At 29.5% G+C, this 20728-nt stretch overlaps 2 protein-coding genes across 2 annotated transcripts in view; one reads left to right on the top strand and one right to left on the bottom strand.

Moving 5' to 3' along the window:
* The window catches only part of LOC111623309 (protein SREK1IP1-like), a 32519-nt gene extending 28944 nt beyond the window's left edge, over positions 1 to 3575 (bottom strand). The window contains exon 1 of the mRNA XM_023365838.1: positions 3202 to 3575. The gene's annotated coding sequence lies outside the window, so the exon portion shown is untranslated. The remainder of the gene's footprint in view (positions 1 to 3201) is intronic.
* Positions 1 to 20728, top strand: part of LOC111623287 (dnaJ homolog subfamily C member 25 homolog) — a 47470-nt gene that overhangs the window by 2977 nt on the left and 23765 nt on the right. Inside the window, exons 2-7 of the mRNA XM_023365808.1 lie at positions 7841 to 7869; positions 7957 to 8022; positions 8109 to 8162; positions 9233 to 9287; positions 12551 to 12657; positions 17208 to 17279. Of these exons, the coding sequence (XP_023221576.1) occupies positions 7841 to 7869; positions 7957 to 8022; positions 8109 to 8162; positions 9233 to 9287; positions 12551 to 12657; positions 17208 to 17279 (383 nt within the window). The remainder of the gene's footprint in view (positions 1 to 7840; positions 7870 to 7956; positions 8023 to 8108; positions 8163 to 9232; positions 9288 to 12550; positions 12658 to 17207; positions 17280 to 20728) is intronic.

Raw genomic sequence — 20728 nt, 5'->3', positions numbered from 1 at the left:
ACAATTTTAAAAGTATGGGAAGATATTGATAAATTAAGAGCAGTAAAGCCTCCTGTTTCTTTGGGGCAAGAAGGGTCTGTAATTATAAGTTGCAGTGACGCTTTAAAGAAGAAAAAAATGCAAACACAGCAGGATGTAAAAGCTGTAACACCGACTTATACACTTCTTGTATATAGCAGTGATAAATTGAGCATCTCTGAACAGATGAAATCTCTGCTGACAGGCAGTGTGAAGCCTCTTGATCTTAGTTTGAGGGTCAAGCACCTTAGGAAACTAAACAATGGAAGGATAACTGTTTACTGTTGTGCAAGAGATGATATGGAGATTCTTCAAGATGAGATTACTAAGGTTCAAGGTTTTTTAACCTTGAACCTTAGCAATCTCTTAGTAATCCAGAAATGCTAAGGCACAATAACCACTCCTAAAGATAGCTAGTGTTCCTGACTCAGTTGAAAAAGAGGAGCTTTTTGGGCTATATTTTCGATCAAAACCTCCTAGTGAGTAAAGATCATAAGAGACAGAGTTTTCATGACAACGTAAGAGTATTATACTCAATTAAGCAAAAACAAAGCACAAAGCAATTTGTGGGTGATTGAGGCATCACCAGAGATTAGGAATATCATGATAAAAGAAGGAGCATTGAATATCCAATGGGCCAGATGTGGTATATATGACTACGTGCCAATAAAACTGTTTTAAATATCTAGGCTTTAATTATTTTGTGAAAGATTGTAAAGAGGCAAAATATGTGTGCAGTCACTGCACAGGGAAACACCTCTTTAGGGCAGTGTTCTTTTACCAGCGACCCCTCTCGTGTAAGGCTTTGCGACCTCCAGGGGGGCCGCAAAGCCTTACACGAGGGGTTGCGGGTAAAAGAAAAAGACAAGTGTTTGTAGGTGCTACACTACAATAAAAAAAAAACTACAATTTCAGTGAGAAGGCTGTACCTGTTTATTTTACAGTACAATTGGTTTTTCGATCGATATTTAGGTCTCAACAGAAAGAAAGTTTTTAAAATCACTGATATAGTTTTAATATGGCCCTGGGGGTTGCCAGAAGTTTTTAACTTGTAAAGGGGTCACATATTCAAGAAGGTTGAAAAACACTGCTTTAGGGACTGGACTTTTAAAAAAGAGAAAGCCAAATGCATCAACTGTTCAAGAGAAAAATTAGAAGTGCAAAATCATAACATGATGGACAAGAACTGTTCTTTGTACATTCACGTAAAATCAAGTGTTGCTGGAAAGTTCGACTGTGCACCATAAATGCTTTGTGTTCACAACTTAAGGTGATGGATTCTTCTCTTTTATTGGACTGCACCTTGGAGAATAATTATCTACAATGCAATGTTTTCATCTCGCGAGCTCGCAAACAGTATTGTAAAGGTGTGAATTTCTGTTCTCACTTTGACAGCAGCAAATGGTTACCAATGATGTGACTTGAATCTTTTCCTATAATCTGCAAGTAGCTGATTACAATTGTAAATATTTTTATTTATTTGTTTGTTTTCTCTGTGTTTTTTTGGGATTTTCATTTTGTTTTCCTTCAATGTATTTAAGTGTAAATTCTTTTGTAATGAGAAAAATATTTCTGTGTAAACCGGCTGTGCTTTGCAGTACCAGTCTTGTACCATTGTTAATGTACAATAAACAGATGAATGAATGTGCAAATTGATTATTAGCCATTCCTGTTTCTTCTGTTTAAAAAATTTATATTTTGCCATAATTATTAATGTCATCATGATATATAGATAACCTTTGATATAGCCTAGGTGGTCAATTAGTTCCTAAAGTATACTGCATATATGAAAACTATACATATTGAAGTTAATCGTTGGGAAATAAACTCATGAATTAGTTCATTAAGAATTTGTCTGAAATATTTATTTTTATATTTATGTTTTATGGTTGGAATGGAAACATGCTAAAATTAACAAATCAAATATAAAAATGTCTGAACAATTATTAATTAAAGATTTTAGTTAAAGTACAAAGTAGCAGCATACAAAAATGAAAAATATCTTGGAAAATACTAGTAATATAAAAGATTGATTATAGAATTTAAACTAACACTAAAGAAGGAAGAAAACAAAAAAGTAAATTTTTAAAATCAAGAAAAACATTTATTAATTGTCACCTGTGTAGTTGCTGTTTATAGACTTTTCTATACAAGATGAAGATTTTTAAAAATATTTACAGAAATGACTAAATATGAAAATAGAAATTAAACTCTCCAAATTAGAGCACTGTCCTACTAAGAAAACTAAGGTTCACTTTCTTCTACTAACTAATAGGAGTAAAAGTGGAGAGAAGAGATTGTTCTGTTTCATGTGCTCAACAAAGTCATTATTTTGAATGTTGAATTTTTCTCAAAACAGACAAAATCTTGCACTGATTAAAATTGCTTATAACAAGGGTTATCTGTATACTATTTTTTCAGTATATTTTTTAAACAGATATTGAAAAACATTAAATAAAATAAGTTTTATTTAAAATATTCAAGTATTCCTTTCATTGAATTTTTTCATTATATAATGTAATATCCAACACTTAATATACTAACTAAAAATAATAATAGCAAATGTTTTTGGTAATTTTTTAAATTGTCACCTTCAAGTTAAAAACAGTTGAACATCTAAATGAAAATTCAAATGTCACTTTAAAAATGCATGGAAAAATTATTTCATTGGTTGAAAAAACATCAATGTTAATAACGATGAAGCTAAATGTGAATTTTTGGGGCTCTGGTTAACTCAGTCACAGATATGATGGCTGTTTGATCAAGGAAAAAAAATCTGATTAAAATTTATCAGGATTCCTTACAGCTGTTAGGATAATAAACTGTGTGTCCTAACTTGTATTTGAAACTATTCAAAATTTTAGGAGTGGCATTTTGACTATGGGCAAGACAATGGAGTTAGACAATTAAGTAAAATTACATTTATTTACAAGAAAATAACATAAATCTTTAGAATTAAACAAATGAAATTTATACAATAAATCTTAACAAATAAAGTGAATAAACAGTAAAAATTTAATCCTATGGAATACATATATCCCAATTCTTAGTATCAATGCAACTCATTCTATTACTATTGTCTAAACTATTGTTATTACCGAGATCAAAACAACAAGACTATCATATTTAACTATTGAATCCCCTTTTTATATCTGAGAAAGAGTTTACATTATTTAATATTACCTCTAAATCTTTTTCAAATCCTTCCTTTTTTCATCTTGAGAGAAATTCTTTTGTTTGTGTCAACTTTGGGTGGGAAATTTTCTGTAAGATGGCAGAAAACACTATGGGGTGAAGGTTTCAACTGAATTTTCACATCCTATTCTATCATGGTTGACCGTATTTATTTCATTTCAATCATCAATCATCAGGGACAAATTTGGGTCACATGAAGAGAGAAACAACAAGGATCTTTCTTGTTGAATTGATATCAAAGTTAATATCTCTCCTTGTAAGTGACAGGAACTTCCCTCAAAAATGAAAGAAAGTCTTGTTGTGACTCATGACTTAAACAAAAAATGATCTTTTCATGAAATTATTAATTGTTACATTAATTTAGACACCTCAAAACAATTATGGTCCTCTGGATCTCATAAATATTTTTTAAGTAATAAGATTTAATTTATAGTTGTACTTCAAAAATAGACCTCCATGCTTTGGAGAATATTTCAGCATCTCTGTAATTTATGGCAGTGTTCTGAAAATTAGCTTTGTATATTTTGAATGTCTCTAGATATTTCAGATTGGTCCAGTTTCTACTAGGGTGTATAAAACTTGTTTTATTGAGAAGTACTTTTATATTGTTTTTGGATGCAAATGTTAATGCCGTGGTGAAAAGGCTCTTTTGGATACAATACAGTAACAGTGCTTCTTGATATGCTTGTAAAGGACTTAATTAAATCCAGTATTTACTTGTTATGTAGTTATTATTTCATTTCAAACATCAAATAAACTTGTACCTTTATTTATTTTTTCATATTTCATTTTTACTGTTCCAGTGGGCACTAAGATGGTTTTTTCCAGGTCCACATTAGAGGTAGTTGGATGATGAGGAATGGGGTCTGACATATGTGGGACAGATTATCCACAAAAATTCATGGGTTACCTGCCCAGATTTGATTGTGATAGGCTAATGTCTTAAGTACCTCAAACATCAGTGTCTATTTGCTTATTTTAACAACCGTCAGTACAATCAATTTAAAGCTTTTTAAAAGAAGGAAAATTGACTAATTCACAAAACATAAAAGAAACTTTGAGATTTTTTTTTATGTAGACTCTTGTTTGTGGAGTTGAAATTTGCTTCTTAATTTCTAAATGGTTTTATTAGAAATCATATTTTGCTATATTTAACACATTAATAGTAATGGTACTTGTAACTGATTTTATGCTAAAAATTTAATGATTTAATTCTGGTTCTTGTTTGTATCATGAATTTACATCTAACAAGTCAAAAACTATTTAGTTAGTTAATAAATAATGCATTTTGAAAGCAAATTGTTTTTAATTTTAAAAAAAATTTTCTGGATGATTATATTTAATTATGTAAAATATATTTTATTAAATTCAAATTATTTTGAAAAAAAGAAATGTCTTTATATTATAAGTAAATAACTATTAGAAATGATCCATCTATAAACATGGATTATTTGTAATCTGAAAATGTTAAATGAGAAAATTTATTTGTTCTGATTGAAGTACCATAGTTAGGCTGCAGTTTTCAAATTGCATACCTATAGATTCCCACTGTCTTAATCTTGAGAATGGAGTTAGATGAAAATTGAGACCAGATATGAAAAGCTTAGGATCAGAGGCACCGATTAACTACATACAAACTTCTGGTCTGGATTAGAAATGATGTAATTTCTTAAATTAAAATATGATTAAAAATTGCAGCTTGGCATTGTGATGATGTCACAATAATTATCAATTAATTTTTATAGATTTTGTAGTATTATTTAGTGTTACAAGTTAAATTGCCAGTAGTCAAATTATTACCAGTAAGAAAATTTTCTTGTTATTTTTTTGATTTAAAAATATTTAATAAGCAGTGAAAATATTTATTCATCTTGTAAACCTCAAAAAGACAGTTATAAAATCTATTTTTATTTAAAGATGTATTTTGTATAATAGTTGTCTTCAACAACAATGAAATTTTAGAAATTCATAAGTTATATTGATCTGTTTTAGGATCTGAGATAGCAAGAGAGTTTTATTTATAAATATTTACTTATTTAGTAAACAGTTAGTTTCAGGATTAATTTGTTTTATCTCAAGTATTATGTTAGCCAATACAATCAGACTAGATATTAAGAAGTATTTAGTCTGATTGTATTGGCTAGCCAAAAATGACTTTCAAATAATTTACAGTCTAATAAATTTAGTAAGCCTAATAAATTTAGGCTTACTAATAATAAGCCTTTCAAATAATATAGCCTAATAAATTTAGTAAGTCTAATAAATTTAGGCTTACTAATAGTAAGCCTTTCAAATAATATAGCCTAATAAATTTAGAAGATTTGATAAAGATTGTTATTTGCTTCTTTAATCTTAATTATGACAAATCAATCAGAATATATATACAATGATATACAATATATACTTTACAATATATATACATCCTTTGTAGAATTTCGTTGGATGGCAATTTTATGAAAATTAAAATTGTTATTCGACAAAATTCTATAATTGAAACTTTTGCAAAGATTTGTCAGGGGGAAGCTACGAAAATCTACATTTATCAGTGCATTTTCCTTAGTAGATATAAAGGCTCAAAATCCCCGAGTGGTAAGGATGGAAAGAAAAACGAAGATGTCTGTAAGATCTGCCAGTTCCAATTTTAACTTTGTAATTTTAATTGGATATTTTTCTGTTTTTAAAGAAATGTTTTAAAACTTGATGGCCAAGCAGCCTAAAAGCACCAATTGTTTGTGTTCTGGAACACAAGAAGTGAATAAATGGTGGTTACCAATTTCGGACAGACTGCCTTCAAATTAATTTTCATATATACATCCCATTGAACTGTATATTGTGATTTTAACTTTTGTATTAAAAAATAAATGTAAGTATATTTTGTATAATACATAATGTAATTGTTTTTTTTCCATGTTTATAATTTTTATTACGTGTTTTATAGTTTGTTAATATTTTATTGGAGATTTTTTTTCTCTTGTTATCAGGGGTGGAATCCAATTTTCTCCGTTTCCGAATGTAGTAAATAAATAAATTAATGAGCAATTATTTATTGTGACATCATCACAATGCTAAGCTGCAATTTTCAATTTATTTAATTTAAAATATATGCTCTCCACCTCAAATTACAGTAGAATCTTGTTTTAACAGATTGCGGAACAGCGGATTTCTCGGAATAACCTATTTTTTCCTAGGTCTCACCAAATCAATGTAATTTTTCCTCCTTTTAATGGATTCATTACTCAGAATAACATTTTTTTACCCCAAATCTATTGTGAACTTTGTTTTTTCAACGTTAAGTTAATATTTGGGATATCTGTTTCCGGAAATTTATAGAGTTTGATGATGCACTTGTCACATTTGGGATATGTACAATTGAAGAATTATATGAAGAGAATCAGCTGGGTGATATGCTTAAGGATGAGTCACCTAACGAGCCTACTAGGCCAAGTATAGTGCTGAAATTTAGTGAGGCCATAGAGTATTTCCAAGTCGTAAAGACCTTCCTGATGAGTTTCAGCATAAATGAACAGGCTGCACTGTGCATGCTATTGCTAATATCAAGCAGTGTTGTATTCAATAGACAGAAAAGCAGCATTGAAAGAAACCAAGATGGATGAATTTTTTAACAGATTGTGAAGTCAAAGCAAAATGCTAATGAGTGTATGTAATTTGCCTCTTTTTGTGTTTACAGTATGTACAGTTTTAGTCAGCTTTGTTGTTCACAAGTTTGGCATAATATAGTCATGTACACGTATATTTTGCTGTCTGTTACAAATATGTATGTTTATATAAGATAAAGAATGTAGATCTCAAGAGACTGAATAATTTCAAATACTGGTATTTCTTATATATAGGAATTAAAAAATGGAAATTTTTTTCAAATAACAGATATTTTCCTGGATGTGCAGGAAATCTATTTGAAAATAACTTTCTCCCATCAGATGATTCAGATTGGTGAATCATATTTATAATATAATAATTCCTTTCCTTTTGTAAAATGTAATTTAAATAGGGTTCAGATTATTTGGATGCATTTTATACTAGTATATTTTTGTATAGTGTAGATAAATGTATACAAACTTTAATATTTTCTTAAAATCTTTTAATATTAGAATTTTTATTGTAAATATGATTTTTATATATTATATAAATGAACTTAAGTATCGTATATTCCGGCGCATAAGACAACTGGGCATATAAGACGACCCCCGACTTTTACAGTTAAAATATAGAGTTTGAGATATACTCGTCCTATAAGACGACTTCCGACTTTTGAAAAGATTTTCCTGCGTTAAAAAGTCATCTTATACGCCAGAATATATGGTATATTTTATGCAATTAGTGGTTGAAAGAATAAAAATCACTAAACATTGATAATTGCACCTAATCAACACTGGTATAAAGGATATATATATATATAAGGATAAAAACCACTAAACACTGATAGTTTGCACCTAATCAACAGTCTGACTGCATGTAATTTTCTGGATTTCTTCAGTGTTTCTAACAACTTGAATGGGGACTAGTTTTTCATATAGTTCTTCTGAGAGGCCTTGCTCATGTTGCATTGACTTATCCTATTAAATAAACTGCTATATTTAATAATAAAGTTTGTTTTTTTTTGTTTCAGTATTGGGAGTATTAAGAGATGCATCAAAGGTAATTTCATTTTATATAAAAATATATAAATAAAACATATAATTCATAAACAAATACAAATTTTTAGATATGTATAAAATATTTCAGTTAGAAATTGCTCGAGCCTACAGAACACTTGCAAAAAAGTATCATCCTGATAGGCATAAAACTGAAGTAAGAAGTTTGTGAATTTATGAATTATCTTAATATTTTATATTACTGATTTTTTAATTAAAAAATGTGTTAATTTATTAATGTAGGAAGCAAAAACAAAGGCATCAGAACAGTTTACTTTATTAGCAACAGCATATGAAGTAAGTATAAAGATGTTATTATATAGGCTATTATACTGTAATTAGATTAATTACTTTAAAATTTTCCATCTTATTGTTGTCTTCCAAATTATTGTTGTATGAAAAATCAAACTGTATTAAAAATGTTCAGATAAATGAAGAGGTTTTAAGTGATGATAAAGCTTTGCAATTTTCAAATAATATTCTATAAAGACTTGGAAACTGTTAACATTTATATTATTAATCTCTTGTATGATATTTATGGTTCAAAATATGCATATTATTATCTTAAAGATAGAATTATTTCATCAAGTATGCAGGGATGCAACACAAGTCAGGCCAGACTTTATAGAATGAGATTTTGCTGTAGATTTTTGTTAGCACAGTTCTACCTGAGCAAACCTCAATGTTATAAACTGACATGCTTTATTTTAAAGGTTAAATGTCATGTAGATACTGATAGAGATTGACCACACTTTACAGTATTATTAAACTAATTATATTTTAGATCCATATTTAATTTCAATAAGTTACAAGATAAATATGCTCCTTGTTGATTTGGAGCTCCTTGACCGTTTTGTGCAGGGACACCTCCGGATTGTGACGAATCTGGCATTGCACCTTGTTGATGTTCTCCAGAGTGGTTGCGGTGGTTGGACGATTGCTCTGAGGATGGTTCACAGTCCCTCCATTCTCCTTGAATTGTTTCATGATCCTGTAGACAGTTCTCTGTTGGAAACCAGTCACGCGAACAATGTCAGCTGTCTTCATTCCTAACTTGTGCAACTCGACAATGATGATACATTCATTTTCACGAGACATAACATTAGCACAACTAAAAATAAAAAAAATGATTAGAGCACTTTCTTGATCAAAATTGCACGTGTAATCCAATAAAATCATAAAAAGTAACAAAAAATGCAATGACAAATGCCAAAAACGCACAAAAATAAAATTGACAGAACTTTTCACATACCCTGTATTTTCTTGACATCTGACTTTTGCTGCATCCTATATAATATTGACTGTAAAATTATATTATACATTATTTAAATAATATAATGCATTTAAAAATTTTCAAATTTAATTAGGTTTTGAAAGATGATGACTCAAGGAAAGATTATGATTATATGCTGGAAAATCCAGGTATGCTTTGTTAAATTAATTCATTTAATTGTATTTTGAAAAATTTGATATTTTATTAAAAACTTATGAATATATTTTGATCATTATAGAGATATACTAAAGACCATAGGTTTCTAGAACAGTGCTTTTTGTAGACTTCTCAAACCATAGTTCTGGAAACCTAAAATTTTTTGTATAGAACAGAAATTGTCAGAAAACATTTTGCTATGCTCACACATATAACTAGGAAAATTACTTGTGTACAATTTGTGTGTATTTGTATGAAAATTTAATAAGGATATCTTTCAATAGCAAGCGCATTCTTTTGAGTTTAGGATTTTATTAACCAAGATTCAAAATCTGTCGAAAAAAGCAAATGGTTTGATGATAATGAATGAAAGTTAGAAAACTAGTTTACTGATGGCTGCATTTGAGAATTCTAGTCTAAATCTGGAGTGAACAATTTCAGATTTAAATAATGCATTAGAATTACCAAATTACAGGTTTAATAATTCCAAATTTCTTTTGATAAATTTTGAAAGTTATTGTTATAACTATATAAGTTTTCTGAATTATTAAAAAAAATTTTTTTATAGTACAGTTACTATATAGAATTATAAAACTATGATTGTTTTATTAAATCTTTAAAAATTCTCATTTCTATGAATACGTTAATACAAATTCTTTTCAATCCAATTAGGATCTGCTTCAGGTCATTAATGTTTAAAAGAATTAGAGTGCAAGACATTTGAATTTAAATATTTTAAAATTGTGGGAACTGTAAATTCTTATAACCAGTATACAGCAAAAATCACACCTAGGTGTTAACATCGACATTAAAACTAAAATAAAAATTAACACAAAAATTAATAAATATATTTTTAAATCATATGTGAGTTAATTGATTTCCTATTTATTAATGTTGCTGGAATCATCGAGAAAGGATTGCCAGGCATGCGAGATATTTGCCTCCTCCTTAAAATTGATGCATTCCCCTTTAGTTCGGCTTTAAAAATTTCCAGAGCCTCTAAAATTTTGATTTGATCCATGTGAAGAGAGCATCTAATGAGACTGACTTGCTGTAATTTAGCTTTTATGTCCATCTCAGAAGCATATATTGCTAGGTTAGTGGTCTGTTTTTTGTGTTATATATCATATCTATGCTCTGCCAGCCATTTTTTAAGGGAACTCTTTGTTGAACCAATGTATGTACACTAGATCTCTATGAAATCTGTCATCCATAACAGGTATACTGTATACCTCCTGTGCATTGTAGGTGTTAATGGTGTCCTTGCCATTTCTTAATAACTTATATACTGATGGGTTACACATGTATGTTATTGAACAATCTATGAGTAGCAATATCTTGGTATAGAGCCTTTAATTCCCAGTTGTAGTCAAGTAGTATATGCTTGCCTGTACGGTCCAAACCCTTATTAAGATTTGAAGTGATGTGATTATTCATTCTTTTAATATAATTCTTTGCTAAACCTTGTATCACTTTCCTAGGTAACCATGCACAGCTGCTATTTTCTCTATATGTTTTCTCCCTGCACTAACTATGCTTTTGCAGTGTGTGAAGAATCTTTTTGTAAGGGATCTAAATGCTGCTATTTTGTAACTATAAGGATTGTTTGAGGCAACCGGTACGATTAATGGTTGGTACCCTGGTTTATAGTAAATGTCTGTTTCAATCTGGCCATTTTTAATATAGATATTCAGATCTAGGAAGTGGGCGTGATTGTCATTGCATTGTTCTAAGTTAAGTGTAAGACCATACAGGTTATTATTCATGCATTGTATAAAGTTGTTGATATCTGGTTCAGCTCTCCAAATGATCAATATATCTCTTATATGTGATTATCTCCAGGAGGAACAATAGTAGTATATTCTATTCTATATTGCGTTTCACCAATTTGCATAGGTCACCTGATAGGGGGCTGCCCATAGTTACTTCCTGTTTCTGTAAGTAAATTTTGTTATTGTACTGAAAACATGAAGTGTAGCATAGTATGTGCACTAATTCTAAAATCTGTTGGTGGTGTACCAGGCTTTTAACTACCTGGAATAACCAATCCCGTAAGGCACAGAAGCAAGGCTCTAATTTAATAGATGGATATAATGATTAGTGATGTGCCGGATTGTTAAAAATGTATATCCATGGATACAGATATGGATCATTCGTGTCTAGATCCACGGATACGGATCTCAACTTTTGTACTCAGTCGGCGCCGGTGTGTGACCTTGGACCGATAGTTGACGCTTTGCGTTTGTAACGCAACGTGTTTTGACTTGCACTGCACGTGTTTTTGTTTATAGTTTAGTGTGACACGGAATAGCATAGATTACGTTTGTATTTTTGGAGAGTGTTGAGTTAAATTAAAATAAAAACAATGTCGACAAAACAGTTTATTAGTGTAATATGGAAATATTTTACGATAGTAAATGAATTTTGCATGATAAAATTTTTGCAATGTGAATGTGCCAAATATGTGATTTTAAGAAATGAAAAGAGATTTGAATTGAAGTTATTAGTATTTTATTGCTACCTATCTTTAAAATTTCATATAAGTAATGAAATTCATTAAGATAAAAGATCTGTTAAAGATCTGCTAAAAAGTAATGGATATGGATACGAATACGGATCTTTTTTTTCTTTCAGATATCCACGGATACAGATATCTGGCACATCACTAATAATGATACAAAATCTAAAGTTAATAAACTGAAATTTTTAAATGCCATATTAGTTGATTGTTTATAATAAAACTAACACAAAATACCACAAAAACCAGTAAAAAGAATTAAAATTATTTACTTATACAAACATCTTCAGCTGTTTGTAATGAACATCATCAGGTATTCTATAAGGAAAACAGAACAAGCAGTCAAACACATTTAAATCCAAACACTTGAATTCAAATCTTTGGATATAAATTACTGTGCGCCCAAATCACCATCATGTCACCAAATTTAAATCACCATGTGCTTTGAGTTTGACATAACTATTCTAGTACTAAAGTTTTTTTACAATATTTTGTTATCATACATTATAGTATAATACTATAACTATTATCTTGCTTGAAATGATAATATTGCATAAAAACATAAAAGTTTTAATTTTCAAATGAAATATTTACAATTTATAATGCTATTTACTGATAGATTCACTCTTATTTTACTTATTTATCTGGATCAAATTATTGTTTTAAAAAATATGTTTTTATAATTAAAGTATGTAAAATGATTTTTATTAAATTAACTAAATTATGTTTTATTTGTAGATGAAATCTATAGGCACTACTATAGGTATTATAGACGGAAAATGGCTCCAAAGGTTGATGTTAGAATTGTTATTGCTGCAACCATAGCTATTATTTCCATAATTCAGGTAAGTAGAAATATAGTAATCTAACATTAAAAACAGAAAAAAAAACAGTTACAAAAATAAGTTTGTTTATTTTTTTTTAATCTGAAGAGAAAATCATAACTATACAGATGAATTAATTAATATTGCTATGAATTGAATATATAATATATATTCTCTCTCTGTGTGTGTGTGTGTGTGTTAGTGATGGGACAATACCAAAATTTCTCCCGATTCTGATTCTGCCAAAAACTCCTGATTTTGATACGATTCCAATTCTTTTGAATTTTTTATGAAGTTTATCTTAGTTTAGAAAACTTAGCGATTTACATTACAAGCGTGGTACATTCATTACTTAATAAACATCAAGCTTAAGAATGGAAAATGATCAGTAAATTCAGAATCAATCTTTTGAAAGAAATGTGAAAATTCTCCATTTATGTGGCTACACATGCTTTTATTGTGTACTACAAAATGAATTTGTAATCTTATTTCGGGTAAAGTTAATATTGCAACACTATTCCCTGAAGAAATTACAGCTAATTCCCTTTTATTCAATTAACTATCCCAGCATGTCATGTAGGGTCAACATTTTTGAAACTGCTTTGTTGGCCGACATAATGACTGCAGGGAGGAGCAGGTAAATGAGAAGATGCATTTTTTTTTTTATGCTTCTCACAATGGGCATGTTTTGTGAATGATTTAACTTTATCATATTTAATACTAAATGAAGTTTGGCAAATGATGCAACGAGTCAAATGAATATCATCGTCATGAGTTAACCGATTTTTGAATTCATTCACTCAAGCCACAAATATCTAGATTGACTCATCTAGAAAAATCAATTTCTAAAACTCAAAACTGCATTAAACTTAGCATGAACAAGTATTTTTACTCAGAAATACATGAATTGCATTTGAAAATTTAACATATTACAGTATCATCTGTGAATTACAACAAAAATTTATAATTATAATGAGAAAGTTGTTTACATTCATTATAAGTAAACATACTAAATATTACAAATAATTTTACATAATATTTTTCAATTAAAATATAATTTTGTTTACATTGTTTAGTTTCAAATTAAAGCCAGCTGTCAGCAAAAATATTTAAGTGTAAGCAAAGTATAAAATACTTTGCTTACACTTAAATAATTAGTAAGCAAAGTATAAAATACTTTGCTTACACAAAAATATTTAAGCTTACTAATTATTGCTTACACAAAAATATTATTACTAATTATTACTTATTACTAATTATTGCTTACACAAAAATATTTAAGTGTAAGCAAAGTATAAAATACTTTGCTTACACTTAAATATTTTTGCTGACAGCTGGCCTTAATTTAAAACTAGATAGCCCGATAGTTCAATCAATGTTAACTTGCTTATAATTAAAAATTTTAAAAAGCAGGCAAATTAATGAAATTATTAAAGTATTAAATTAAATTTTAATTTGATTATCTTATGTGTGAAACAACACTAAAACAATTTCTATAGTTATATCACAAAAGAAAAAAAAGAGTTGCAATTAATTTAAAAATTGTAATTAATTACAGTTTTTTAAATAAAAATTATTAAAAATAATAATTAAAATCAAATTAATCAAAAATTAAAAGAATGTTTTTAAAAACCATTTAAAGTTATTTTGAAATTGTAAATCAAATTAATTTTAAAATTTACAATTTTTTGTGTTTGGCAGTGATTGAACATTTTGCCTTTAATATTTATATAGATATACTGAATACAGATTGCCAGTCAAGCCAGCCCAATGCCGGCCAGACGGTAATGCTAAAGTCATCCTATCTTCCCTAAAATGGGGACAGTTAGAACTGACTGAGTGCAATCTCTTGTTGCTCTGACTACACGAAAGAAAAGTCCACCATGACAGATGTCACCTTGTGTATGGGCCATTGCGTACTCTTCGCTTTATCAAGGCAAAAGTTTCCAATAAACTAATATTTAATTGTCAATGTTCTAATTTTAAAATTTTTAATTTTTGATTGAAACAATAATAAATTTTCTTATAAAATGTGGGAGAATCGTTTTTAAGAATCAGAATTCATGACAAGATTTTCTCAATTCCAATTCCAATACCTGGAAAATGTCTGATTTTTCTGTCTTAATTACATGGGTTGACTGAAAAGTAATGGACACATGCTTGTAGAACACGAACAAAAACAAATAACAAGATCGGGCAAAAAGTACATTAAAGTACAATTCTTAAGCTTCAAAATCATATATTTATTTTTCAACATAGTCACCGTTAAGGCTAACACATTTCTCCCAACGTGTAACAAGTTTTTTCATTCCGTCACTGAAAAATTCTTCTGACTTTTCTCGAATCCAGGACTTGACAGCTGCCTTCACCTCATCGTCTGAGGTGTAATGGTCACCCTTGAGGTCTCTCTTGAGTAGAGGAAAAAAATAAAAATCGCAAGTCATAAGATCAGGGGAATAAGGAGAGTGTTTAATTGGTTCTAACTTCAGGTTTCGCAGAGCCTCTCCAGTTGTGTGCGAGGTGTGTAGATGAGCATTGTCATGTTGCAAGATTATTGGTGCCATGCTGCCTCTAACATGACAAACTCAACGTTGGAGGTGTTTTAGAGTCTGTATGTACTGAGAAGAATTAAACATTGCAATGAGGGGCAACGGTAATTGTCTGTGGCAGTGATCAGATGTCCGCTGTGTGTTTCATCAACAATTATGGCTTTTCCAGGCTTGCAACTATGAAATTTTATTATCCATCGATTTACAGTAGACCTATCAACAGCGTCGTCATCATAAACAGCCTTTAAATGACAATGAATCTCAGTAGGAGTCACTTTTTCAGCAGTTAAAATTCGATAACAGCATGCTATTTAACTCGTGTTGACATAGCACTAGAACATGTCTCTATATTTCCACTTCTCAAAATATACTGAATGAATGCAACAACCTCAAACTGCACATATGTATAGAGGGGGAATGTTACTTCCATATGCCACCTGGCACGCTGCTGAAAATCATTTTGTCTACGCTCTACAAGCATGTGTGCATTACTTTCCAGCCTACCCTCATATGATTAATTGTACCATCACTAATATATTTATGTATGTGTGTGTGTGTAATCAGTAAAAGTATTGTTTGCTACTATGAGAAACCTGATTTTAAATCTGGATTAAATTCTCAAATTTTCATGGGTTTTAATTTTGATATATTAAGTTCCCACCTGTTACCAATCTGGCACCTCCATCGTGTTTGTTGTTAAATGAAGAATATAAAAAAGATCTCTCTTAGTGCATATAAGATAGAAAGATGATGATAATCTAATAGTATAATATCTTATATCTATACATTGCACTTTGAACAATTTTTACTGGTGCAACATGTGTTTCTATGACAACTACATTGGAATTCAGTTTTCTTAGAACAGTCTGTTAATTATGTTTTAGTTTATCATTATCATTTGGTAAAATCAGTGTATTTTTTTACAAAAACTTAATAGCGAACAAAAATAATAATTTTTTTTTAATATAAGAGAATTGATATTAAAAAATTATTTTATCTGAAATATAGAATTGACAAAATACTTTCAAATACTTTTATTTTGGTTGATATTTTTTCTCCACTAGTTAAATACACCAAATCCTGATTATCCATGCTAACTAGTGTATGAGTGTGCACAGAAAGCCAGAAAACACAGGCAATTCAAAATAGCTTTCTAAACTATAAAAAAAAAACTTTCAATACAAATATACTTTATTATGCATATGTAAAAAAACTATTCAGAGATTTAAATGAACTACATTATATATACAGCCTAAACTGTATAATGGAATGCAAATATGAGTTCCAAGTTTCATAAGCTGAAATGTATGTTTTTAGTTAATAAACATAAAATGTAGATTTTTTCTATTTTACACTTCTATGGATAATTCTTACATTTTTTTCAAATCTGCTATTTATGGTGTACAAGTGTGATTTATTTTTTCCACGTGTATTCTATCAAAATGCTGGATGTTGTTGTCATTTTACAGTAATTTAATATTTTGACAATGCATGAATAATTCACAAAACAGATAATTGGGAGTTTGATGTATATCAATTTGGCCAGATGGTGTACTGTACATCCAAATTCAAAGATTGATAAAATTGAGTATGTTGCTGCAGTTTCAAGAACTTTTGAATTTGAATTTTGTCAATTCAAATCCAAAAGATCATAAATGTAAGGAAAACATGCAATTGCCTATGTTCCTCACCTTTATGATCAATTTTAGAAAAGTACATTAATTGAGCATTTTCAAAAATTTCATTTTTCTAATGTATATAAATAGCAATAACTTAATTAAATTGAAACTACAACTGTGAAATTATAAGAAATGAAAATGGCACTTTTATTTAAATTACTTTTGTAATTGTAATTAAAGTTAAAGGGTATCTGTAAATTGAAAATTGTATTAAACTACAAAAAGTTAAAAGTTATAGGATGAAGTTTTATAGTCTATTGTATTGTAAACATAAAATTTTAAGATTTAATTTCTATAGTTATTAGTAGATATAAGTAAATAATATCAAGAATTTTCTTTTCAGTATTTAGCAGCAAAATCTCGTCACAAATCTGCAATTGATTATCTTCTTACTGTTCCTAAGTATAGATTAAAGGTATGATAAATTTTGATTTAAATAATTTAATATTATAATTTTAAAATAAAATCATTAAAATGATTTAATATATATATACAGTAGAGCATCAATTATCCGACTTGACTGGGGTTGGTCGGATAATTGAAAAGTCGGATAACCGAAAAGTATGAAAAAATCCATTATTAGTGTAGTATATTATTATATCCCATGTAATTAGTATATTAGTATATTGCTATTAACCTACTTCGCGTTGAATTTTCTTCGATGTTAAGCCTAACAAAAATTTTTTAAAATAATAATCGTCGCTATTGTATCGTTAAAAATTAGAAAATTAAGCCTCGTTTAAATACTGGCTCCCTTTCATGGTCGAATGAGTGTTGCCAGCTAAAACACGTAAAAATAATATTAAAGTAGCCAAGACATAGCCAAATATTGTAGCGCCACATCACTAGCGGACATTTGAAATTTGCCGACTAGCACGGTCGGTTAACCGAGGTGTTGGTTAATCGGGGGTCGGATAATCGAGGCTCTACTGTATTATTAATTGAATGTGGGTATTTATACATAAAGTGCAATACATACTGAAAATAAAACAAACTTTGTGCTGATAGTGTTTCACCAATTTTAAATTTATGAAGCAAGCATTTTATGAATTTTGTTTTTAATTTGGCTAATTGCTATTGTTGGTAAAATAAATATTTTCAGTCAGTAAAACTAAAAAGGTGGTAGGAATTCTAGCTCTGAAATTTATAGTAAACTAAAGAATATATATGTATTAAATTTTTCATTTCAAGTGTAGCAAAGTTATAATATTTTTATAAACATTTTAAGCATCAAACTGTTAGTAGAATATATCAATATATTTTATAGTATTTATATTAAACTTTCTGAAAGATACAAAATTTAATTTTTTAGATATTTTATGTTTGTGTTTAATGAAATATTAATATCTTAATTTTTTCAATTTTATATGTAGTCATAAAAATACAATGGTGCCTAATATTTAAAATTGAATTCATTCCAAGAGACCATTTAAACTCTGAATTGTTCAAAGTCCAACTCAATTTGTCTCATTAGAAATAATAGAAAGTGAATTAATCCATTCCCTGACCCTAAACTATTTTGATAACCTTATAACAGCAAATACATATAATTTAAGATAAAAATATCACAATTAAATGCTGTAATAATTTTAAACATGCCACCAGATCCACCAAATGTGTACTGCTTTCAAACCTAACATTCAAACTCTAAAGCATTTGAAGTATGAGATGCCAGCCACTATACTTGTACTAAATTAATAATTTATCAAACATTGTAATTAACAATTATATCTAGTAATTGTTAATTATTACTTATTTTAAAAAATGTTTATTATGTATGATTGTTTATTTGTGTGTGTGTGTGTACTTGTATATATATATATATATATATATAACACAAAAATTTGCTTAGAGTTTGAACTGTACATGCAATGAAAAATGCACTCAAAACAAACACAATCTGTTGTGCACCCAAGTTGTCTCTCTCTCTCTCTCTCACATTATGCTTGTATATTTTCAGTGCCTTTTTCACTTTATTTTTCATGTTTTTGTATATATATATATATTATGTGTTATTTGTTGATTTTTAACAAATTTCTTACAACAATTTTTCTTTATCAACAGCAGCACTCCACATATTTTGATTTTCTAAAGATATATATATATATATATATATGCACTAAACAATGTTTAAGTAAAAAAATATATTTTTTTATCATGAAATATATTCTGACAGTTGATAGAATTGNATATGCCTTGCCTTGCCTTATTATATGCCTTGATTAATCTTGCACCGCACGTTTACAACATCCCGTGACTCAGTGAACGTCGCACATTGACTCACGGGAAATTTGTTGAAAAAATGGCAGATACATTTAAAATTGAGGTTTACAAGCAAAGGTAAATAAACAAATTAAACTATTTTAAAGTATTTATAGAATGTTTAATAGGTAGAAATATAGATCTGTATGATGCGATTGGGACGGTAAGATTTACCCTCCGAATGAAGGGGTGGCGACCCACCCTCTGTGTGAACAATAAATGTCTAATGAACCATACCCCTATACACGACCCTTCCCGAGATATAGCCCTCTGAAAATTATTCTATGGGTCACGTGACCGTCTGTTTGCCACAATTTATTCTGCAAATGAGTGGGTCGGTGACCCCCTGAGTGTGCGCGAGCGCGCACTAATTTTTTTTCACGTGGTAGGTTCCCTTTTGACCACGGTGTCACATGACCGGAAATGACTTCGCGAGATATAAGCCCCTGAAAATTCTCCTAAGAGTCGCAAGTAGGGGTATGGTTCCTTTGACTTTATTGTTCGCATAGGGGGGCTACAGTTTGGGGGGTTGCCACCCCTTCATTTGGAGGGTAAATCTTACCATTGGGTCTTAAACAGAACTGTAGAGCATATTGATAGGAACGAAAAAGTCAAAGGAACTGTGCTTCATGGAAATTTGTAAAGAACGCCCACTAGGGCTGTCCCGGGCTACTAGTCCAATATATACCATTATATATCTTATGCCTCTGTCGAAACTGTTGAAGCATGGCACTTATTAATTTGCAGTTTAGAAGATACTGATTAAAATATGCAGCAAAATATGGAGAAAGTCAACTGACCCACAATGTAGTTAAAAGCTGGTACATGTGAAAAAACTATGCTGAGCATATAGTGAGACTGGCAGGGAATTATCTACTACCTCAAAATCAGATCATTAATAAGTAGAGAAATAATCTTCCCAACTTGATAATCTAAAGTAGAGGTCCCCAAAGTGGTCGATAAGAGTTCTCCAGGGGTCGATTAATACACGAGGGTCGAAAGGGGGTCGATTAATACCAAAGAAGATCAATTAAATTGTCTAGGAAAAAAATAAATATTCCAATAAAAATTCGAAATACGGATATGATCAACAACATTACTGAATACCCTAGTTATAACTTAAGTTGTCCTTAGTCTACGCCGCTTTAAGCATGTATTACTCTGTTTTCGCGCATCTGGCAACTGTACTAGTGTTGCAAACATGTTATGAACGCTGGTAGTTCATTATACACAGACATACGTTGCACTGTTACACTCTAGTAGGGTTGTCACTCTAAGTATCTTATATCTAAATGTAGATATTTTGTCTTTTACAGAGAAAATATCGTAATATATCGAAAATCATTAATATAGTGCAGAAGCGTTTGCAAGAAAAAAATGGCCTTTCAAGTAAAAATGGAGCATAACATTAAAAGTGCTCAGCAAGTAAACACAGAAATTAAAACACCTTAATTTGTTGCTGAGAAATATAATTGAAAAACTAACGTTTTCAACCTGATTAACAGGCCATCATCAGGTCTAAAAAACGAAAATGGAACAGATACGTTCCATGTATAGAATATAAATATTTAAATCAAAATTTAAAACTACTATTGATGAAAT

This window comes from Centruroides sculpturatus, unplaced genomic scaffold, assembly GCF_000671375.1.
Source record: "Centruroides sculpturatus isolate CEXI.00-Female unplaced genomic scaffold, Cexi_2.0 scaffold123, whole genome shotgun sequence".
NCBI lineage: Eukaryota > Metazoa > Arthropoda > Arachnida > Scorpiones > Buthidae > Centruroides > Centruroides sculpturatus.
Note: the sequence above shows the minus strand (reverse complement) of the source record. Positions and strands in the feature narration are given on the sequence as shown.